The sequence below is a fragment of the Callithrix jacchus genome, chromosome 10 (assembly GCF_049354715.1).
Source record: "Callithrix jacchus isolate 240 chromosome 10, calJac240_pri, whole genome shotgun sequence".
Taxonomy (NCBI): domain Eukaryota; kingdom Metazoa; phylum Chordata; class Mammalia; order Primates; family Cebidae; genus Callithrix; species Callithrix jacchus.
The window spans coordinates 121,745,025-121,769,459 of NC_133511.1; the positions used below are offsets into that span (position 1 = coordinate 121,745,025).

General features: G+C 51.3%; 1 protein-coding gene across 46 annotated transcripts in view; it reads right to left on the minus strand.

Moving 5' to 3' along the window:
• The window catches only part of NRXN2 (neurexin 2), a 115,084-nt gene that overhangs the window by 68,107 nt on the left and 22,542 nt on the right, over positions 1-24,435 (minus strand). For 14 of the 46 annotated variants that reach the window (XM_035263156.3, XM_035263137.3, XM_078341321.1 and 11 more), the window contains 5 exons: positions 23,188-23,205; positions 18,019-18,048; positions 15,630-15,701; positions 10,930-11,231; positions 2,121-2,165 (listed from right to left, as the gene is read on the minus strand). In XM_035263156.3, the coding sequence (XP_035119047.1) occupies positions 2,121-2,165; positions 10,930-11,231; positions 15,630-15,701; positions 18,019-18,048; positions 23,188-23,205 (467 nt within the window). The remainder of the gene's footprint in view (positions 1-2,120; positions 2,166-10,929; positions 11,232-15,629; positions 15,702-18,018; positions 18,049-23,187; positions 23,206-24,435) is intronic. The other 32 variants (XM_035263161.3, XM_035263157.3, XM_078341318.1 and 29 more) reach the window with 11 other exon arrangements.

A 24,435-nucleotide genomic window follows, 5' to 3' on the forward strand; every position in this document is an offset into this window, starting at 1 on the left:
TCTTTACAAAACATCCTTGCCCTGGAAACACTAAGATAATCAGTTAACATTTTATAAAGCTTACATATTACACGATATTACAATTTCCTTTACAGAGTACAAATGTTTTCACTTCTCTTACTCTACTTGATCTTCACTCTGATGCATGTAATAGGCAATGCAAGTATATTACCCCAATTAGCCCATTTGGTAGATAAGGAAACTGAGCTTTAATAGCCTCAGCCCACATTGTCAAATTTTAACCAATTTGAGGCTAGATTGAATGGCCTGGCCTGAGCTGGACAGGTGGCTGCTAACTCCTAGAAGCAAAAGCTGAAGAAACAAGAAGCCTGGCACTGTATGACCCTTTGGAACACCAGGACCACTGGGAGTGGTTACCTGAGGTCTTAAATTAGGAAGGGCTGGAATGGCTTTGGACATGGGCACTAGTCTATGTAGTCTGTGTGGGTGCAAGAAAACATGGACCTGCAGAAGTGTCAGGAAAAGCCAGATGTGGCCTGAGTGGCAGAGCCTCCTAGAGAAGTGGGGGAGCCACTCAAATTGGGAGCCCCAACTGTTATGCTTCCCTCCTCACCAGCCAGCCTTGTAAACCTAGGAGGCTGGGCAGGCCAGGCAGCTGCCCCAAGCAGCAGCCCCACGAGAGCAGACACGTCCATCTGCAGGGTCCCCAGCTTGGTGCTCAATCACTCTGCATTATTAATAGGCGATGACTAACCGGCTGCTGCTGCAGAGCCAGGACTGGGCAGGCACAAGGGAATCCCAGGGGATAGCACGCAGCAGGGCCTGCAGGCACACACTCTGAGGCGATGCAAGGAGCAAAGAGCCAGCCCCAGCTCCTTCCCTGTTCCTACCTGCCATGGCACTGAGACTGAAGGGCCAGTCCCCACAGTCCACCTCCACACAGAGTCCTTGCCAGGCTCAAAACCCACAGTCAGGCAGCCCCCAGCTCACACCAGCTCACACATGGAGAGGCACCAGCAGGGCCTCGCACACACACAGTACAGCTTCCCACTAACACCCCAAAATGTCACGCCAACATTTACACACAGTCACACCCACACACCAACACACACCAGCTGCATTTACACAGACACCCACACCAACACTCACCGGGACTGAGCCCAACCCAAACAGAGGAGATCGGTGACAAGGACAACCAGTGCTGCCCCTTCTCACCCCTCCAGGCCTCTTCCTCTCACTCCCCTTAACAAGGAAGGAAACCAGCCCCTGTCAGAGGCCATGCGGGGCAGGCAGCGGGCAGAGAGGACAGGGGGTGAAGGGAAGGAAGACAGTGTGAAACACAGTGTTAGTCAGAGCAGTGGAGCAGTTGGGGGGAGCTGGACACTATCCCTGGTGGAGGGAAAAGACCATTCATGCCATGCAAAATGTGGGGGACATGGAACCAGGAACCCTCAAGGCTGAGAAGTGTGGGAGGGGATGGCACCTTTCCCGAAGCAGCCAGCACTGGGAAGCCCCCAAACTGCTATGAACTGGTGATTTGCATGAGGTCTGGACTGATCCCAGGCAGCTCTGCATCTCCCAGGGCCATGCCCCCAACCCCTGGGAACCCACCTGGCTGGCTGCCACTGGAGGTCTCACCCCCAGCCCCCTCCCCCAACTTGAGGGGCCCTGCCCAGGGAGCAACAGTGAGCAGAGCATAGCATGTCATGGGATGGTGTTTTCCATGGATTTTCAGGAGACCAAGAAACTAAATCAAAGGAAAAAACAAGGGAGGGGAGGGAAAAGAACAAAATAAAGCAATAGAAATAAGCAGCCTGGCATCGGGGCTGGTCTAACCAGAGCCGATGAACATGGGGCCTGCCCCCAGGTCTCTCTGGCCAGGAATCTGAATTCAGGAGTTAGGGATTACAGCAGGGACAAGCCAAATTCCTCGATTTCCATTTGTCTTTTGGATTTCAGTTTGGACCAAAAAAGAAAGAAAAGGGAAAGAGGGAAACTAAAAGAGAAGCAAAATCTAAAGATTGTCCAGGACGCAAAAAACAATTGGAAGAGCAAAACAACCAAAAACCAAACAGGGAGAGGAAACAAAAGAGGGAGAATCGAACAGTTAAAAAAACCCACGGCAAACCAAACGGTAAGACAATTAGAGTGATATCTACCAGATAATGCAGTTTGTTTACCATAGCGTGTCCAATCCCTGCGTGCTTCACCGGAGATGGGGGGAGGGGGAGGAGGGGGGTGTCAAAAAAAAAACAACAAACACAACAACAAAAGAACAGAACGAAAAGAAAAGAAAAATAAAATGACCAACTGTGAAACTCAAGGAAGGAGGAAAAATATATATCCATATATATTTGGTTGTTTGTTCCAACCCTCCCGCCTTAGGTTCAGCGAAAGTATTTGTTTAAATAAAATTAAATTATAATGGAGGGAGAAATAAAACACACACAAAAATTAAGTCCCTTCTTCTTCCCATACCTCCCCCACCCCTCCTCTGGATTCCTCCTCCCCCGCCATCCCCTCCCGGAAGAAGAGCCGTCTGCAGAGAAGGGGAACAGTTAGAGACCTTGGTTAGTAGAGAAGAAAACAACAAAACAACTGGACCAAGAAAGCAAAGACTTAAAGATGGCCGACATTCCGCAGATGAGACAGAAAGGTTAGTTCGGTTTTTCACTCATACCTTGCCCCACCTGTCCCTGCCCATCACTTGGTCCCCTGGGTTATAAGCGTGTTAGTAACACACACAGAGTTGGCAACGGGGTTTTCCAACAGACGGTGAGAGAGGGAAGGCAGGGGATTAAGAAGCAGACCCAATTATGCAGTATTAGTAAGTCCTATCAGCTGAAATGTTAGAGAGTTGAGGGGAAGGAAGGGAGGGAACAAGGGCCGTGAGTAGGAATGGGCTATTGGTTGGAGCCATGGACTTAAGGGTTTGTTGGCTAACTGATCAACCAGATGGCTTTCCAGAGAACTGGCTGAAGAGCGAGTCAGTGGTGGCCAACTGGCTGATCAGTGGCCATGCCGGGTTAATGGATTAACCAGTTGGTGATGGGCCAGCTGGCTACCAGGCTAGGAAAAGAGTGGGCATAACCCCTGGAGAATCAAAGGACTGGCAAGAATGAGAGGCAATTTCATTTCGAGGCAAAAGGAAGAGGTTCCCAAGGAGCATAGGAGGGGCCACAGATGCCTGCTTTTCCTGGGGATGGAGAATATGCAAATGATCCAGGGAGTCACTGAGGAAAGGGGCAGCTCCTCTCTCTCTCTCTCTCTTTTTTTTTTTGCTTCTCATCCTTGAGAAAGGAAGAGAGAGTGAGTCGCCACCAGAAGAGGGGAAAGGAAACCTTGCCCTCTACGGGCTGGCAGAGGGCTCACACATTATATTGAATTATTCCAAATCTTCCTCCCTCTCCTCCCCATCTCCCACCCATAGCTGACTCCTCCTACCTGTCCACCTTGACGTTTAGAACTTTCCCCAAAAGTTCTCCAGGCTCTTCAGTCACTCCAACCCCATTCTCTTATTCTCTGGGCTGCTGTCCCTCTCAAAATCAAGGGCTCACCACCACCACCCCTACAAATCTCTAGAATTGGTAAGGCCATCCCAGCAGCACAGCCTCCTCTCATGTACACCCAGAAACCCCTGAGTCTCTGCTCCCCATAGCCAGTGCCAGAAATTCACTCCCCCTACACCCAAAAAAAGGAACATGGATGCCCACCTACCTCTAAAATCCCCAATTTTTCTCTAGGCTTAAGCCCACTCTTTCTACCCCAATCTCTAGTGTCCCCACTGTCATGTAGTTCTAAATTCATTTTTTCTTCTCACTGCCAAAGACAGCAGCAACAACCACCTTCTAAATTACCCCTGTCTTTGGGGAGGAGATGTCAGAGGCACTGAGACAGCTTTACTTAAGAGTATTAGAGATGGAGGGACATTATTGCTTGATGCCTGTTAAATACTAAACTGCACCCCCGAGAGTGTGATTGTGAGGAGAGGTATTCTAGGGACAGATCCATTAGTTAGAGAGTTGTTATAACCAGTGGGCACAGGACTAATTCAGTAAGATAATGAATAAGGGTTTCATATAATTAAAAATAACAGAATTCAATATTTAGCAGCCAGAAGAAGTGCTGAATAACCAATATTAATTATTAGTGATGCAGAAGCGGTTTACATAGCAAGAGAAGAGTCTAATTGCAGGTGCAGTGATGGGAGCCAGGGGATAGCGTCTGATAAGAGGATTAGTACTGGAGGCTGGTAGGACTGTCATGAAATGAAGAGGCCAACTAGTCAGAACAAGGAACAATTAGCTTCAGGGCAGCTAAACAATCAGGCCCAAAAAGGTAAGTGCTGTCGAGTATCACTGCACTAGTCAAACAAGGCAGGAAGAAAAAGGCGTTGGAGGTAAAAATCCAGCTACTACTCTTTCAGTTAGAACTGGCTGTGGAGAATAAAATAAGATTTAAGTTTTCAACTTTATGAAGAAGATTCCATTTTTAACAAGTAGAACAGCAAATTAAGAATCAGGAGTGAGAAAAAAAGAGATGTGAGTTCAAAGCCTTGGGCTTTCCACTAATTTGTCAAGAGATCCAAGCTTCCTCTGAAAAATAGCAGGGTTAGAGTAGATGAGAAGGGACCCCTCTAGACTTGGGGATTAAGGATCCAGACCCAGTCCAGTGAAGACCATGCTTATGAGGGCAATTGTTGTGAAATACTAGAATGGAGCTTCCACTGGAACCCATTCCTGGTGGCCTGGGACACATCACAGGGAAGGCGTACAAAGTAGCCCAGGTCTTCACAATGGCCAGGATCTGGAGAGCTGAGGCTTCAGACTAACAGATGAGCAATGAAGGCTTTATCCCATTCATAGAAACAGCTAGAGAGGTCCTGCAGCCTGGGAGCACAAGAATGACAACACATGATGAATGAGAAGGGCATCAAAGTCACAGAGGGGAGTAGTCAGGCATCATATCAAGTGGTCATTTTTACCAAGTCTTTCTGACTCAAACACCAGCTCTAGAATTTCACGAGGCAGAAAGGAGAGCCTTGGGACAAAACTATACCCCATCTCTACTTGAAATCTGAGTGTAGCTCCAGCCCCCTCAAGAAAGCCAAGAGGGAATATTTACACAAATCACAAAAATCAGGAGTGAAGACAAACTGTGGAGCTTGAGCATGAGAAGCTCAAGACAAAGAGAAGGAACCCACTCCACTTACTGTAAGAGGGACCCATTTTTCAGAGATACAAGCAGAACACTGAAATGGCTTCAACATTTGAGAACTGCCAAGAATGACAGAGGCACAAGACAAACTCCAGCCTCCTTTGCATTTTGCACCAATGACAATAACCAGGCCCTCACTTGGAGGCAGAGGAACAGAGTGGCTTTGAAGTCAGACTTCCAATTCCACCACTTCCTAACTGGATAACCTTGAGCAAGTTCTTTAACCTTCTGCATCTTGTTTTTCTCATCAGTAAATGGAAATAATATCTCCACCTCACAGAGTCGTCATAAAAATTAGGTAAGATAGTAAAGAGCAATGAGATCCTTGAGGCCAGGGACTAGTGGGGAAAGACGTTACAGTGCAATCTGAGAAGTGCTATGACAGAAAGATAGAGTCCTGAGGAAATTTAGAGGAGGGACCAGGAGAGGTGTTCTTCTGGTCTTGTAAAGTGAATTAGGGTCAGGTATGGTGGTTCAGGCCTGTAATCCCAGCACTTTGGGAGGCTGAGGTGAGTGGATCACTTGAGGTCAGCAGTTCGAGACCAGCCTGGCCAACATGGTGAAACCCTGTCTCTACTCAGAATACAAAAATTAGCTGGGCGTGGTGGCAGAAGCCTGTAATCCCAGCTACTCAGGAGGCTGAGGCAGGAGAATCACTTAAACCTTGGAGGCAGAGGTTGCAGTGAGCCAAGATCATGCCACTGCACTCCAGCCTGAGAGACAAAGTGAGACTGTGTCTCAAAAAAAAAAATAAAAGTAAAAAAGTGAATTGGAGGGTTTTTCCCAAGAGGACAAGAAGTAGTTCAGTGCTCATATGAAGTAGTTAGATCTGCCACTTTTGGACATGGGTCCTCATGTCCAAAACCTTACCAATTGCCTTCAAGAAAGATTAAATAGATCAGAAAAAAACTACTAGAAAAACAACTACAAACACTCAATATTTGCTGGTATTAAGCCACCAATTTGCTTACCACCTAGAAGTGCAAATAAGGAATGAATACAAATATTGACAACACAGGCAGAATGTGATGACAAGGCTCAAATACACACGTTTCCAAGGACTCAAAGAACATAGCCAAGAAGGGAGGCTGGCTGGAGGAATGGATCAAGGAAGGCTTTATGAAGACGGTGGCATTTAAGCTGGGCCTGAAGGATGGAAAAAAACATAACTAATTCGTGCCAGGCACTGTGTTGAGTGTTTTAAGGCAATACCCCAGTTAGTCATCAAAAGGCTCATTCTCACTTTGCTGATAAGGAGCTGAAGCTCACAGAAGTTGTATAACTTGCCTAAAGGCACACAAACTATTGGCAGAGCTGGGATTTGAATGTGGTCTTTCTGACTCAAACCCCAGATCTAGGATTTCACCAAGCAGAAAGGAGGGCAAATGAGTGGTGTCCGTAGGAGAACTGTGAAAACGAAGGAAAAAGCTAGGAAAGTTGGCATGGATGGGTATGGAGAACAGCACAGCTGGGCCCTGAAACAGTGTGTATGCCATACCAGAGAGGGAGAGAGGCCTGGGCAGGAAGGAGAGGAAAGGAACCTAATTGCCTGATGGACTCCACCCTTGGGGACTCCATCCTTAGGGGAGTGCATTCCTAGGGAATGCATCCCTAGAATCCTAGGGGCCTCCACTCTTAGTGACCCCATCCTTGCAGACTACATGCTTGGGGACTCCATCCTTGTGGGAGCTACACTCTTGGAGACCATCCTTGAGGATGGTATCCTTGGTGGACTCCATCTTTGATGACTGGATGCCTGTGGACTCCATCCTTGAGGGCTGCATCCTTGGTGGACTCCAACCCTGGGAACTCCATTATTGGGGATTCCATCTTTGGGTATTCTATCCTTGGCAGAGTCCATTCTTGGGGACTGCATCTTTAGGGGACTCTGTCCTTGGGGGACTCCATTACTGGGGACTCCATCCTTGGGGACTCCATTCTCAGGGGACTTCATTCTTGGGGACTCCATCCTTGGCAACTCCATCCTTGGCAGACTCTATCCTTCGGACTCCAGCCTTAGGCGAATGCATCTTTAGGGGACTCCGTCCTTGGCAGACTCCATCCTTGGGGACTGAATCCTTGGGGACTCCATCCTTGGGGGCCACATCTTTCAGGGACTCTATCCTTGAGGGCCACATCTTTGAGGGACTCCATCCTTGGGGACTGCATCCTTGGGGACTCCATTTTTGGGACCTGGAGGAGCTCCTGAAAGCCTCTGCACCAAGGAGAGGAGTTATCCAAGCTGGGCAGGAGGAAGCACCATGTGATATTTTGATAGCCAGCTTGTCTTCCAAATTTGGTGCTGGCTAATGAGGAAATGGGTTTGCACACTGCTTGCACAGTGGTGGGAGGCAGTTGGGAAGCATACCGGGTATGGGAGGAGAGTGGGCCCAGGACTTAAAATAGACCTCGGGGAATCCTCAGAGGTAATAATTCCTGCCAAGATCCTCCAAGAGACACCTCCGGTCACAGTGACCTCAAGGGCTGGATTTGAAAAGGCAAGAGAAGAGAGAGCAAAACACTGTCTCGTCAGTTGCCCCTGGTCCTAACTGCTATGTTCTGAGAGCCTCTAGATTATTTCAGGGATAATTACCAAGTCCAGGGAAAAAGAAGGGGAAATTCTGCCTCCTCCTGGTCTTTGGAGCTGGCCTTTGACCCACTCCCCCATGGCTGCAGAAGCAAAGGGAATGGAGACCCCTCAGTGCTGGTTCTCGAGCAGGTCCTCCCCAGAAGGCCATCTCCCTGGCCACTCTAATCAAATGAGAAAAATAACCTAGAAGCCACATTGTTCTCAGATCCTGGCACTCTATCCTGTAAGGCTGAAGACAGATGTCATTTCTCCCTGTCCTTGCTCCTGGCTCAAAACCTGGGGGAGACAGAATATTGATTCAAACCACTCCACCCATCATCACACCTTCTTATCCCATAAGTGTTGTCCCAATCCCAGGATATCATCCAGACACCACAGAAACTTGGTTGAGGCCAAACGCAGTGATTCATGCCTGTAATCCCAACACTTTGGGAGGCCAAAGTGGGAGAATCGTTTGAGGTCAGGAGTTCAAGACCAGCCTGGCCAACATGGTGAAACCACATCTCTACTAAAAATATAAAAATTAGCTGGGCATGGTGGCAGGCGCCTAATCCCAGCTACTCAGGTGGCTGAGGCAGAAAAATCACTTGAACCTGGGAGACCGAGGTTGGAGTGAGCCAAGATGGTGACATTGTACTCCAGCCTGGACAAAAAATTGAGACTCCATCTTAAAAAAAAAAAAAAAGGAAAGAAAGAAAACGTGGTTGAGTAGGGCTTCCCTATATTGGCATTACTGACATTTGGGGTCAGATAATTCTTTATTATGAGGGCTGTCCTGTGAACTGTAGGGTGTTTAGCATCGTCCTGGCCTCTACCCACGGGATGACAGTGGTAGCCCCAAGTTATAACAACCCAAAACATCTCCAGATGTTGCCAAATGTCTCCTTGGGACCACAACATGATTGAGTGATTAGGAAACAGTGCTCTAGGGACATAGGATCCAATAAATTACTCTTTGAGGCCATGAAGAACAGGCCCGTGAAGGGCCTGGTGAGGATGAACTTGGCCACAGTCTAGGCCTTAAGCAAGGGCAGTTGAGCCAAAGCATGACTCTGAAGCTGACCTTCCCCAAGTTGCCATGATGACCAAAAGAGGGCTGCTTGTCTGCAGCTCCTACACCTCACATTTATGGGTGTGGACTGGAGTCAACAAATTCCCCCAGAAGCCCTTTATAAAAAGAGTGCTCAATCTAAGTCTTTAAGCCGACACCTCTGTGGGCCTCAGGACCTGCTTTAAGGTCAACATGTCCTGCCTCTGCTCTGAGCCTTCTGGTAGAACAATTGGGGGAATTGGTTTCCATCAGTTACCAGCTTGGACTCTCGACTCCGAGAACCTCAGGAAGAAGAGCTGAGGGTCACTGTCTACACTCAGCACTGCTAAGGTCGGGTGTCTCCTCTGTGTGGCTTTCCCACCTCCTCCAGCCGCAGACCTCTCCCTCATCTTGGGTATCACTCAAATCCGAGGGTGTTTAAGGTTTCTGCTGTTCACTTGGCACTGGCATGGCCTTGCTCTATTCATTTTTAACAGACTCATCCTGTCTCCTCAAGAGCTGAAGTCCTAGAAGGGCAGGGACCATGTCTTTTATTCCCCTTCTGTTTCCAGTATGGATCCACCATGTATTTTTTGGTCATATGATGCATGGATAGGGACTCTGAACTTGGAGCACCTTGCTGAAGTCAGTTTCAGGTGACAGCGCTGGTCCTAGGGAGAGCAAAGTGAGCAGGAAGCACCAAAGGCAACTAATCCATATACCCCCCCCAATCAAATGTGTGTAACACCTGAAACTGTCACAAATGCATACGACACACTCAGGTACGCTCAGTAATGACAACTCGGGACAGCCCTCTGATTGGGTAAAGGGATGATTTGACAAGAAGAGGAGCACTGCATTGAGAAGTGACTCCACCAAACATGTCACTCTTTGAAACACAGGGGCTGCTAAAAATAGGCATGTGAGTAGGATCCCAGCTGCAACAGGTAGTGGCAGGCCTGAGGAAGAGCAGCAGGATTAGTCACTGCGTTCTCCAAGCAAGGAGGGGTGGTATTAATGAGGAGGAGTCCCCACCAGATCATCATCGACGGTGTAAAATCAGAACAGGTAAGAAGAGCAGGCTCAGCCAAGATCCTGAACCTGCTGACAAGCCTTTCAGTGGGAGGGGAGGGGAGGAGAAGGAGGAAGACAGGAGGAGAAATAAGGAAGGTTAGCCACCACACTGCTAGAATCAGGAAGTTCAAAGAAGATAACTAGAAAGAGACTGGCCAGAGACAGCTTCACCTACGCTAGCCATCTTGGGCCTTGGGAAAGGTGAAGAGGACTATTCCTAAGAGGACCTGTCCAGTGGGGGCATCTGGGAATGGGAGCTGAGGGGACACTGCAGAGAAAGTTCTGTCTTGTCTGCAGGAGCCAATGAAGGAGGTCTCTGAGCACCTGCATGGGCTTGCCCAGGAGCCAGGGGGAGGCAGAAAGCAAGCCATGGATGTTGGGAGGGCCTGGCTCCTTTGAAAGAAAGAGAAAGAAAAGAAGGGCATGTCCTGCCGAGAGGAGATGAAGGGCCAAGCTCCCTCTCTGGTCCTGCTCTCTGTCACCTGCCTACTGTGCCACCACCTCACTGGCTCCATCCCTGCCTCTGCCCTAAAAAAGCATTGGCTTGGGGCAAAACACATCTGCCCCCACACATAACTCAGGCTTGCCTTTGTGCCTTTCTGCCCTAGTGTTGGTACACCTTCATCTGCTCTACCAGGCCAAAGCCTGCTCACTCCACAGGACCCCCTCCTCACACCCTGGCACCCAGGCACACCCATTCAGGCACTGGCTCACTCCTCCCATCTTCTGAATTGCCCTTCTGCTAAGTCCCTGATTTCTTAGCCCCAACCCTTGAGATACCAGCTGCTCCCAACAATCTAAACCCAGTCCTTCCCCTGCCCTCAGGCTCTTGCCCAGGAGCAGCTCTGGAGTCTCCTTCTAGCTTATCTCCCTGAAGCCTGCCAGCCACTGCAGCCTTATGTTGGGACCTTCACAGCCCCAAGCCCTGTTCTTCTCCAGAACCCACCTCACTGCCCAGCCCTGATCCCTCCACCACAAGCTCCCGGCAGCCCCCTCTCCCAATCCCCATTCTGCCCCAGGTATAGCTAATCCCTGGCCTTCCTCTCACTCCCCCTACCTGGCGCAGGTTTCGGGTGACCCGGACGTCATGCCAGGCGTTGTCGTTGAACTTGCCATTGACGGGTTCCACGAGGGCCTCGAAGGCACCTGAGCCTAGGTTGATGACCAGCCAGACAGCCCCAGACTTGAGGGACAGGTTGACGTAGTCGGCCGACTTGCCTGTGTGCAGCATCAGGCCATTGCGCTGCAGGGTGCGAAAGGCCAGCGTGATCTCGTCAGTGCTGCTCTGGATAGGGTTGTGTGACAGGTCGTAGCAGAAGAACTCATTGCCTTTGAAGGTTGCCACAAACTCCTCCTTGCCTGGATGCCGTGGTGTGGGGAAACAGGAAAAGGCTGAGTGGGGTGGGGTACGCCAGTGCTTCCCTCTCCCCTCCAGCAACCCAGGCACTGGTCCTGGGCACCAGGAGCCCAGAGGTCCCAACCTGTAACTTTAGGCCCCGTTCCCTCCCTCAGCCTGTCAACCATCCTCTCAGGACCCTGTCATCTCTGCAGTCAAAAGTCAATGTCCCCATGTCCATTTCCAAACCAGGAGGCTGCTAAGTGGCTCCCATACTGACAGCTGACAATTACTCTGCCAAAGGACCTGGCAGAGTGGAGGATGCTCACCATCTCCTCCCCACCAACCTTGCCATCAGCCAATCCCCTTAACAAAGGGATATGGAAGGGACACAAGAGGCTCTGCCTTCTCCCTGGGAGCTCCTCCCCTATGGCAGGGTCCACAAGGGTCTCCCACTCACAGCCCACTTCCCTTCCTGCCCCTCCTCCAGTGTTGCCCAATCTCAGTGCCTGGAGACAGTTTCAGCCTCACCATATGGGATGGACCAATAGGCCTGTTGTGCAGCAGGGCACAGATGAGGAGAATGGGAGGTGGGGGGATGGGGGGAGGATCAGGAAGACACACAGGAAGGCAATGCAGGTGACAGGGATACGCACTAGAAAGCAACAAGCCACCAAGCAGAGCTCACATGGGTGGCCACCGTGCCAGCTATCATCTCCACCCCCAGCTCCCTACTCCAACCCAAGGACAGCGCAGACAGGCCCAAGGTGGAGAGCACAGAGTGCCTGGATGTGACCTATGTGTGCTCAGAGAGTGACAGGGCAAGGGCAGGCCTGGGCTTTGTGCGTGTGCATGTCTGTGTGCGTTCATGTATGTCCATAAGCACCTGGCACACGGCCCTTCCACTGGCGCTTTTTAAGCAGAAGCAGAAACTACTGGGAGAGCCTGAGGGATTGTCAGCATTCTGTAAGTTGTTGACAAGTGAGAAGACAATGACTCAGTAGTACCAGGAAGTTGGGGTGTCTGTCCAACACTGGCACAAGCCAGAGTGCAAGCAGAAACAAACCAGAAGACCTGGGTTCTACCAGTGGCTCACTTCTGGCCACTAAACAGTGACACACAGCTGGCCCTGCCTACCTCACAGGACAGGTGCAGGGCATACAAGACTGGCCATGAGGGTCTTTGTGAAGAGACCAAACTATCTAAATGCAGAATTCCCAGTAGATGCTCCCAAGGCCCAGGCAAAAACAGGCACAATGCCAGGGGGCATGCAGGGCCACCAGGAGCCACTTGCCTTCCCCTTGGGGGCAGGACTCAGCAGCAGTGCTATGTGTTGAGGCAGTTGGGTGGGGGGGGTCTCCAAGTGCAGATTCTGCAGATCCCCTCCCCTCCACACACAGCTTGCTTCTCTCTCTCCGGGCAGGCTGCCCACAGCCTCTGTCCTCACTACCTCCGGATGCCAAGGCACCAGCTGCTGCCCCAGAGCTGGCACGGCACTTGCTGCAGCTGGCAAGGCCCGGTTTCCTGAGGCCACAGGGCAGCAAGGCTGGTGGGGGCCTGGGCAACATCGGGACAGTCTGAATCCCTTCCTCTGTCTACTTAGGGTACCAGTGGAGAGGGCAAGAAAGCAAAAGTGAGGACCCCAGCAGAGACAAGAGGGAAAGGCAGGGAAGAGTGGCAAGGAGGTGGGAGGCAGGGCAGAGCAGGAGAAAGGTGAACCATCACAGAGACAGACAAGAAATGAAGATGGCTCAGTGCTGTGAGGAAGCAAGAGGGGATGAGTGCAGCTATCTGGATAAAGAAAAGGAGCAAGCCCTGCAGGGACAGGTACAGGAGATGGGAAGAGGGCCAGCAGGGAAAGGGAATGGGGACCTCTAGGGAACAGAAGCCAAGGCTTTCCAGGGCCTTGTGTCTCCATAGCAACCAAGCCTGCTGCCCAGTCACTGGGAGAACCAGGGGGCTCAAGGACCAGAAAAAGGAATGTGTTTGACCTTGGTTTTGCCACATGTGCTCTTCCCTCCCAGAAGCCACTCCTCCCATTCCCTCACCTTCACTGCAGTCAAAGAAAATATCATTAAAGAGAGAGTCAAACAGAAAAAAAGAGAATAAGGCAACCACGTGAAAAAGTGATTAGGACAGAACAAAAGAGGCCAGCAAAAAGAAGAGAGGCGAGTCTGAGGCTGGACTGTGGCTGCCAAGGCCAACTTGAGAAAGGAGGCCATTCCTCGACTCCTCAGCTCTGCCTCTGGTCTCCTTAGGGTGGGTGGCAACGCTAGCTACTCTGGAGCCTGAGCCTCCATGGGCTCTAGTCCCTTTGCCACCAGAGACCGGGGTAGGCCCAGAGACACCAAGAGGCCAGAGAAGCAGCCAGAGAGCCTGAAAGCCTTTGAGGAGGGGGACAGAAAAGAGATGAGCAAATGTGGAAAGAAAACCCAAAGATGGTGAGGAGAAACCTGAATCAGAGAGGTCTGGGCAGGACTTCAAGGGACTGGTGGAGGGATTATACTGGGGTGAGCCTGTGGGGGCGACTGAGGGGCTCAGCAGAGTACAACCCAGATTTGGGCTGAACAAGCCCTGAAGCACCAGGGGGCGCTCTCCCCCATCTCGCCGTGTTGGAGCGATTGGGAACTACAACTCCCAGCAGTGCTTGCACAATTACCACCCATAATTGCTCCAGACCCGTGAATGGGGGTAATAGCTGATGCTCATTTCCTCCCACAGTTGGGTGGTCTGTAGCCCTACAAGTGTCCCCAGTGAAGATGTATGTGGCTAGGGGCTAGTGGTGGTCCTGCATTTCTGAGTATCATGCATGAGGGACTGGGCAGCTGCCTCCTTTCCAGGCCCAGCTCCCAGACCTCCTCTGGGAAGGTCTCCAGCGCCCCTCTCTGCCCTCCCTACTCTGGAGCACTACAGCTGCCTATTCTGCTCACTTGGCACTTACTGCCTAGTAACATCTTGTACTGCTCCCTGGAGAGGAAATGCAATGTGAGAAAGAAGACCTGGGCGCTATTGCTGGCTCCACCACCGGCTCTGTGACCTTGGCTGGTCACAAAGCTGGGCTCTAAGTCCCAGCTTCCCCCTCTGGAAAATGGAGCTGATAATCAGGAGCTGATAATGCTGCTGTAGACATCTCAGAAAGAGAAAGGCGGGGTCCAGCTTCCTCAACCATAAAGCACCCCACAAATAAATGACTCATGCCAGTTGGTAACTTTCTGCAAGTGTGCTGCCTCTTTCCCTGTCTTTCTCTCTTTCTCAAGGTATTTTTTTTTCATAGAGATGGAGTCTCACCATGTTGCCCAGGCTGGTCTTGAACTCCTGGCCTCAAGTGATCCTCCCACCTCGGCTTCTCAAAGTGCTGGGATTACAGGCATGAGCCACTGTGCCTGACCTCAATGAACAAATTAACTCCTCTGAAAAGAGTGTGCACTTTTCATATACTTTGCATGGACCACACTTTATTGTAGTTATTTGTGAAAACATCAATCAGCCTCTTGGGAACGGAGCCCATTGGCTCATATAAGATAAATTTGCTGACCACATGGCTACTTATGTGCCAAGAGTGTGTAAAGCACTGAGGGCGCAGGAACAGAAATATCCAATCCCTGGCCTCAAGGAGCTTGGTCTAGTTAGGGAAGCAAAGAGGTAAAGTGACAGTTACGATACAGTGTGATGAGCCTTCTAATGGAAGTGTGGAAACACCGGAAGTGTCCAGGTTCGCCTGGGGTGCTCAAGGAGACTTCCAGTGTGGATGGCCTGGCTGCTTTCTCAGAGTCAGATGAGAGACATACCACGTCATTGGGGGAGGGATAAGGATGGCAGAAATCCAGGCAAACAGAAGATTAGAATAAAGAATGTAAATGGGACTCCATAGCCCCAGTGCTTGGCACCCACTGGATTTCCTTGAGGACTTGTTATAGTGGCTTGTAAACTTCATAAGAAAGAGATTATTTTAAGGGAGGAGGCCTCAATACAGAAAAAGGGGGCTAGAGCTGTAAAGTGAGTTTAAAGGCCCCTTGCTGGCCACAACTCCCAACCAGAATCTCCCTGGACTGGGCACCTAGCAGGCTTCCAGAATTTGATGGTTATTTGGTGTTGCCCTGCTGCCTGGTTGCCTTACTAAAGAAACAGATAATTCCTAGGGATCAGTCTGAACAACTGCCACAAAAAAAGATACCTGTGTTCTAGAAAGAGATTATCTGAACAACTGGGTTTTGCAAAAGAAATGGAGGTTTGTGGCCCTTCACACCAGGGCAGCTAATAGGGCCTTTGGACTGGCACTTGGGGAGCAGGCCCATCAGTTCCCACAGGCCTCAGAGAGGACAAGCGGATGTGCCTGTGTTGACTTGGCTTCCCCCCAGGAAGCACAGTTAGCCTGCGACAGGTGAGGGCTGGACTCTCTGGGGACCATTGGGGTCACTGACCTTTTGTTGGCTGGTGCACATCGCTGGCTCCTCCTCTCCCGGCCCCCCCCTCGGAGAACAGTAAGGACCCTACTGGAGAAGCAGAATTGGGGAGTCAAGCACAGGGCTACTGAGCCAGTCCCTCCCCAGCCTTGAGGGGATGAAGGGCCCTCTCCAGGGTGGAGGTGCTGCTTGCAGGTATAGGGGAGGAGAGGCTTTTCTGGGGACCCTCTTGCCTTCAAGACCTCTAGGGAAGGAGCCGCTTGATAAACCAAGGATGATCAGCCCCACAGACCCCAACAGACTCATGATCACTGACTTCCACTCTTTGCCTGGGGTGGGGAAACTGAGCAGAGGAGCAGAGGCCTCACTGCTAGTGGAGGATCCCCTCTTCCCCACAGCAGGCAAATAGGCCAGCCCTTAGCACTGAAGGCCCCCAGCACTCCCTTCCAACTTGTCACTCATTCTCCCAGCCTCCTCCATGAGGCACATTCTCCCCACCACTCTGCACCTTTGCTTACAACCTTTCTGCTGGATCAAGCTCACCCTCCCCAACTCGTTCAAAAGCCTGACACAGGTGCCCCTCCTCCAGAAACTTCTCCGGATTTACACCCAAGCTCTTCTTCTGTTCTTTCCTGTCCTTGAGGCTCTCACTGCACCTTGAGGCTACCTACACCTGCTTCATTCACCACAGTGAGTGCTTGGAAGCTCTCCCCTGTCCACTCCTTTGCCAGTTAGACCCTGGAGCTTCCCAGAGATTTCCAAGGGCTTCCTGTAATTCCTGTCTGTTCTTCATCCCACCATTGTGCCTACAAAAGGGCTGTGCACGTCAAGGGAGATCCTGCCTGCAGCTCAGCCTGGATGTGACCAAGCCCTTTCTCGGGAGTTATTTCTCACTCCTCACCATCCACTCATCAGCAGCACCTAAGCCTCCAGTCCAAAGGCCCCGGCAGGCACATGTTACCATGTCTGGGTTCCAGGCAGGCTTGAACTCTTCAGCCCACCTCTCTCCCTGCCAGTGAACCTATACACTCAGCACCTTGCTTCCAGACACCCAATCCTACTGCCAGATCCACAGGATGGCCTCAGGATGAGAAAACTCAGTGATGAAGGGGTAAAGTCCCTATATGGGCTCTTACTCCAACCCCAATTGCAAATCCCCAAACTTGAACTCGAATAATACTTGAGCTGTGGAAACTTTGCAGTGGGGGCTTGCTGAGATCCTTTGGGAGGACCTTCACTTATGACAAAGGGGAGCCACAGCCAGCACCCACAGAACCAGGCACTGAGAGGCAAGAAGGACGTGAGTGAACCAGCCAGGGCTCCTACTCCTGACTCCCCAATTGGGACTTCCTCTTTCCCCACACTTCTTGCCATAATTTCACATCCCTGCAAGACTCCAAGGCCTCTACCTCCCAGACCTAAATCCATCCCAAATTTCATATCTATGCAAGTTTCTCCTGCAGCCCAATCTTGGTCCTACCTACAGGCTAAGGATCCCACTCTGTTCCTCTGTAAGATGATCCCCCAACAGAGAGCTGAATTGGGCAGGTCCAACAGTGCCAAAGGATCTGGAAGGCCAAAACCTTGAGCTCAGAGAGAATCAGTGACAGCAAAACACTGGAGGAGGCCAGAGCTGGAGGAGCTAAGACAGGACTCCTGGGTTCTGTCTCCAGGTTTGCTTAATACCAGGGCTCTCAATTCACCAATTAGGTCTGTGGAATCACTAACAAGTGACTTCATCTCTCTGGTCCTCAATGTCATCATCTGTCAAATAGGGTTAAGAGACATTCAAAAAATACAAGGGTGAAGGCGTGCGGGTGGGCAGGGGGTTGGGAGTGCACACTGTGGAAAGGGAGAGGCCCTGCACCTCTCCTCCCATTTCCCCTCTCATCATGGATGGGGGCATCCCACAGTAGCAGGGTGAGGGTGATGAGACTGCCTAAGACCCTCTTTCTCCAGCCCATGCTTTTCTCTTGTTACTTAGGTCCAAAGAAAAGAAAGAATGATCAGAATGAGTGGAAGAAAATCAAACACCACCATGAGAAAGAAAAAAAGCAAGATACAATACTAGGAAAACAAAAAAAAAAATGTGACTGGAGACAACGGCAGGAGTTCAAACATCTCTTGATGTCAGAAACCAGGGTGAGATGTGGGCAGATGTAGTGCTTCAGGGTGGGCAAGGGAGAGGGGAACGCACAGACAAGGGCAAGTCCCCACCCCCACCCCAGCACCCCCCAGATAAAATTAAGAAACGGCAAAGGAAGGGGGTAGGGAAGGAAGGAAGGCATCAGGACAGGTGGAGGATGGGAAAGGGACAGGGGAGGGACAGGGAGAAGAACAGAAAATCCAGGCGCAGGTTGGGGGCAATCCAATCCAATCCAAACCAAACCAAAACTTCAAACCATACCTTCGCTGTTTAACGTCAGGTGAGCCGGACCTTGGAAAGGGGAAGGAGAGAAAGAAAGAAAGAAAAAAAGAAGAAAAAAGAAAGAAAAGGGGAAAGAAACAAAGAAAACAAGAGTCATCAAAATCAGCCAGAGAGAAGGGAGAAAAAAAGCTTTTGCTGCCACAATTTAAAAACCCTTTTTAACTTGTGACAGACATCGGGGGGAGCCCCAGCCCAGGAGCTGAGGAGAGGGGCCCGATGCCGAAAAAGAAGGTGGAGGGCACAACAGGGGAAGAAAGAAAGAAAGATTAGGGGCATCAGAGAGGGTGAAAGGGGTACAGGCAGAACCAGAGGAAGGAGGGGGCGGGGAGTCGCTGCATGGGGGAGAGGAGATTTTGGTTTCTTTTTTTCTTCTTGCCGGAAAAAAAAAAGGAAAAGGAGGAGAAGCATTAGGCTGGGAGGGTTGCTTTTTCCTTTTTCTTTTTTTCTTTTTTTTTTTCTTCCGGGAGGCGGAGAGAAAAAAAAACGGTCAACGAGAAAAAACGATTCAGATGGAGGAAAAAATAAAACACGACACAAAAATCAAAGCCACCTGGAGAGAGAGAGAGTGTCCTGTTAGCATGGGATTGAGCAGGCAAGGGGACCTCCAACCCCCCAACACCCCTAATCCCGGTTACCCCTAGGATGCTGGCAGAAAAGGGGGAAAGATGGGGGGATGCAAAGAACCTGGGTCTAAAAAGATCCCCCACTAAAGCAGGATATGTAAGGACATCTGTTGGGTTCTAATGCTCCCAGCTACCCTTCCCAATAACCTCTGTATGGATAGTAGGAACTCTGCACACCTGGGTTCTAAGAGAAAACTGGGGCTCAAGAGGACAAAGTTAGGTAGGAAACAGGTAGGAGAAGGTAGAATCTAGGGAGACACTGAGAGACTGGGGTCAGAGCTCTCAGACAGCAAGGTCCAAAGAGGACAGCCAAGGCCCACTGGAGGAGGTCCAGCTCTCCCAGAGGTCCAAATACTTCATTCATAAATTACAGCCACCCCCCACCCAGACAGGCACAGTGGCTCACGCCTGTAATCCCAGTACTTTGGGAGGCTGAGGTGAGCAGATCACAAGGTCAGGAGTTCGAGACCAGCCTGGCCAACATGGCGAAATCCCCTCTCTACTAAAAATACAAAAATTAGCTGGGCTTGGTGGGGGGCGCCTGTAATCCCAGCTACTCAAGAGGCAGGAGAATCTCTTGAACCCAGGAGGCGGAGGTTACAGTGAGCAGAGATCGTGCCACTGCACGCCAGCCTGGGCAACAAGAGTAAGACTCCATCTCAATAAATAAATAAGTAACACACCCCCATTCTCTGGCCAAAACCTCTCTCAAATGACCCAAAATCTGGATTTTGAAAAGAGAAAATGGACTGAGAGGAAGATCAGCTAGGATTTCCATCCAGGATTACACTGGCCCCTTGAGAGGACCTTGTTAGCCTTAACCTGAAGTACCCCTCCCCAGCCTTAGTGGGAAGGAATCTGGACCACTGGATCAGTACCCCAGTCCCCAAAGGGCACCAACTATGGAAAGCTCTCTCCTAGAGAGGCTGGCACCACCAGGCCCACAGCTGGGTTGAGACCCCAGGGCTCCCTGAGATGGCCAGCCAGCTCCACCAAACCTCAGAGCCCCCACCCCAACACCAATCCCACTCACTCCCCTGTGGTATCTGGCCAAGAGGGTAGGAAAGGCCCTGTGGTGCAACTGTTACCCTTGGAAACCAACCCCACTGCTGTGGCAATGAGAGGTTGACCCTAAGGATAGAAAGCTGGGGCCAGGATGGAAGTAGCAAGGTTAAAGAGTTACAAGTATCTCTGAAACAAAGCTGGATGGGCCGGGATGCCTGGGCTCCAGGAGGAAAGGCAGCGAGGACGCCAGGAAGCACATGGCCAAGGGCCGAAGGCCTGGACCCCATGGCCAGATGGTTCACGCTGCCCTCTTTGCCCCATCTCTCTGGGGTGGCATTGGTTTCTCCCTACCTCTGAGTCTTGAAGCCACTTAGGGGAGAAGGCCATAGCTGCTAAGGGCAGCCACAGGACAGAAGAGCTCTTGGGAGGACATAGGTTTTTATCTATGACACAGGTAAGGACCCAAGCATTTGAACCGAGTCTCCTCATGCCTTACTCTTGAATACCTTCCTACTCTGCCAACAACTCTTTTCCCAAGAACTACCAGCATCTCCTTCCAAACCCCCCAAATTCAGGACCCAGACCCAGAGCCTTCAACCCACATCTGACTCTTCCTGTCAGAAGCAGCCTTGCTCTCAGGCTCACCCTTGAGAATCCAGGCCTCTGCCCACCCCCAGCCCAGAAGCCAGCTGCCCCGTGAACCTACCCTCTGTCCCCCACAGGCCTGACTGCTGCTAGGGGAAGCCACATCTCCCTCTCCCAGACCCTTCCATTGCCCAGCTCCTCGCCAGCCTCATTAGCATTCAGCAGTCTCCCTCTGTCACCACGGCAACCAGCTGCTCAGCTCCCTCAAGCGTGACAGCACCAGCCATCTTGGTGAAGGGGAGGCTGGTTCCCTTTCTATCTACCCCTGGATCAGCCCCAGCTGGCCCGAGGGTTTTCTCCCTAAAGTCAGTCTCCCTGCTAATCTGAAATCTCTGCTCTCTCCTCCTGGCCCCCAGCCCCACTGGGGCATTCACTTCCCCACATCCACCTGTGGCATCAGCCCCTCCTCCCACCGCTGGAGTAGAGACTGGCAGTGATGGATGGCATAGCCAAGGGTCCCTTCCTAGGGCACTTTATCTGGCTGCTTCTGGGTCTCTTTGCCCTGCCACAAGAGGCTGGGAGGAAAAAGGAGGTGCTCAGCAGGGGCTGTAGAGCAGGATCTCAGAGTTCCTGTAGAAAGCTAGGCCTCGGGCACAGTATCGAGTGAAAAGAGGGTGAAGGCACAGAGGACTCCTTAGAGATGTAAGGGGAGCTGCAGGGTCTAGAGCACAGTGCCACAGAGGAGGTCCCCCACCCACCCACGTGGAACCAACACCTGCTAAACCCACCCCCAACCTTCAGTCTCTTCTCCTAACTCTCCTACTGAAACCCCAGAGAGGACTACCATTGGAAGAAGAAAGATGGTGATAGGTGACAAGACAAGCAGGCACACAGACATGTCACGGAGTGACACAGAGATGCATCAGACTCCTAGGTATGTATACACACATACATACACACATACAGCCTCCAATACACAGCCCTGCACAGCCACTTACAGGCAGGCACACACAGTGCCACATCTAAACCGGCAGACTATCATGCCACCCAAAGAAATGACAAGGTGGCATCTACAGGCCTCCTTCCCCACGGGTCCCCAAAGCCCAGCTTCCCTTCTTGTCCCTGTCTATCAGCCCCTTTCTTCTGCCCTACTCCCGCCAGACTCCTTCCCAAATGCCCCTCTGGCTTTCTTCTTTTGGCCAAGCTGTTCCCACTTCCTGCCCCTCCCTCCAGCTTCAGACTTGAGGCTTTCTCTTCCCACCCCTTCACTTACCCCCTCTCCTTCCTCTATCTCTCTCCTCCCTTTTTTTTCTCCACTCCACCCTTTTTTCCCTTTCTCTCTTCCTCCCTCTGTCTCTCCCTTTGTTCTGGAGGAGACATGACATCAAGAGCAAGTAAAAGTCACATCAGCACTAAATCTTATCTCTAGCCCTCAGAAGGCTGCGTCCACCCAGACACACAGACACTCTCTCTCTCTCTCTCTCTGACACACACACAAGTAAACACTGACACACTGAGATACAAACACAGATGCAGACACACAAAGATGCTGATGTTCTACACAGGCAAACAGAAATGTGGGCATACCACATAGGCATTGATAAAGGCTCCCAGCACCCCCACGCACTCAGACACAAAACCATGTTACACGTACACAGCATATATCCATAGGCATGCACAGACACACATAGACCAGCAGAGCTGTATGAACGTACATGCATGCAGACACACATACACAAGCGTGCCTGCCTGCTGGGCCCAGGGTATCCAAAAGAGACAAGTCAGACCATGGACATCACAAGAAAAAATGGGTTCCAGCCCCACACTCAGGCCAAGAGCCTCTTGCTGCCTTTCCTGCCCAGGACTACTATATCCCTGGCACATTCTTCTGCTCCTCCACAGGGAGGCCCTGCCCTCCCACTCCACTTTCCCAGGAGAAGGGACTGGGATGCCACCTCATGCTTGCTCTGCTGCCTTCTTCATGGTGGCTATGTGAGCTCATCTTCCACACAGCCTTCAAGCCAGAAGAACTACCTTCTTCCTGCTCTCAGTCCACCCCATAGGAGGAAAAGGAAACGGAGGGAAAGCCAAATTGCGAGAGAAAGAGTCAGAGAATGACAGAAACCCAGAGAGAATCTGGGGAAGGAGAGGTACATGGTCCAGGGACAGGGTCTTGGAGAAAAGGAGGTAATGACAAAAACTGGAGAGGGAGAAGAGGCCAACAAAACAGGAGATAGAGAAAGAACAGACAGAGAAACCTCAGAGAGAGGCACACACCCCATCCTTGCCCTCTGACCTGGATAAAGGAAGAAGTGGACCACCCCTACCTAGCAACCTGTAGGGCAGTGGCTAGGGGCCTGCCACAAGTGTCAAGTGTTGGTCACAGTGGGGCAGACAAGCTGCCCCCAACACACACCCCAGACCCCCTACTCTGCCAGTGCACTCCACTCCAGTCCCCTGAGCCCTGCAGCAGTGGCACCAGACTCCAGGGCAGAGTCTCCCCAAGCACAGGTTTCTGGGGCAACAGGCCCACCCCACCCTGCCCCTGTGTATGGCAAAATTGCTTTTCTAAGCTTCCTAACTTGGGCTGGGCTAAACGGTGTCTACCCACTCACTTCTGGGTACTTCGGAATGCTGTCAGCCCCCGTCCCTTCACCCCCATCACTCATCTCTTCCCTGAGTTTCCCTTTCCCTCTCCAGCCTGGAGAGGAAAAGGAAGAAGAAAGGCCAATCAGCAGCCTCCCACCCCATGAAACCCATGAAGAGGGGACGCAAGAGAGCAGGCAAGGTGGCCAAGGGAGGACCCCAGACATCCTTCTCCAGAGGGGCCCTAACATGGCAGGAAAGGGAGTCCTCCAGTAGCCAACGACAGCCCCTCACGTAGGATCCCATGGCAACAGATCTACTACCCCAGTGACCAAGAGGCTTCACTCACCTTCCACGGGGTGCTCCTCTGTAGCCAGCAAGGTTCGGAGAAGGGGGAGGCAAAGAGAAAAGAAAAAGGAGGGCTGTTAGCAAAGGTACCACAAACAGGGGTTCCAAGGGGCATGTGGAATCCAAGCCCACCCAGGCCCTGACATGAGTCACCCAATGTAGAAGGCCCAAGTTCAAGAAACAGCGCTATGTTGGGGATGAGGCAGAGACAGAGCTGCTCCCTGAGTCAGAACCTTACACACAGTCAGCCAGTACCCGTCACACCCAACCCTCAAGTAACAATGCAGGAAATCAAGGTCTAGGACAGGGAATTGACCACACCCAGGGTCACATAGAGAATCTGAGGCACGGCCAGGAGTGGCAGTCAGAGTTCCCAACTTCCCCAGACAGGCTCCCCCACTGCATTCCATTGCATCTCAGAGACAGAGACACACTCACACCACTAACTGTCTCACAGGGCTCACTAGAGACACACTCATGCTCAGTGACACACTGACACACATAGGCACTTCACAATCCAGGAACACACACAGTCTCCTACAACTTACATCTAAAGCCTCTGCACACAGGACCCAACCACCCACAGCCCCTGACCCTCCCAGGGGTGAAAAGACATCAGGACACAGAGTGAGCAAACAAAATTCTGCCACACAGCACTGTGTGACTTTCCTCCTATTCACTTAACCTCTCTGAGTCCCTACTGCCTCTTCTGCAAAAATGAAAAGGGAGAGCTGGATAGTTTCTGAGGTCTCTTCTGACTCTGATTCTGGTTCTAGGACAAATGTCTTCTTAACATCTGGATGAGGCCAAGCGCCTCCAGGCTGGATGGCCACAACAGTGGCCATCTTGAAGAGAGTCCAAATTCAATGGGCCACAGTGGGCCCAAACCTAGACCATGCCACATCCTTCACACAGGCAGACCTCACCTATTAGGGCCCTGCCTGGGCTTGGCCTTCGAGCTCACCAAATGGGTCAAGAGGGAGATGGAAGGAAGAGAGGATGGAGACAATTCCTTCAACTAAGCTGCAGTTCCTCAAGCAGGCTGGGCTCTGGTTTGCTTTGTAAGTGGATGGACATGCCCCCAGTTCCAAACATTTGCCATGTGCTCACCTCCTGGGAAGCTTTAGATGAAGCAATAGGCAGGAAGTAGGAAACAGCACAACCTGCAAACACACAAACCCATAGGGAAACACATACTTGCATGTGCAGCCCCCCGGATACACACTTATGCACACACAACTATTCAGTA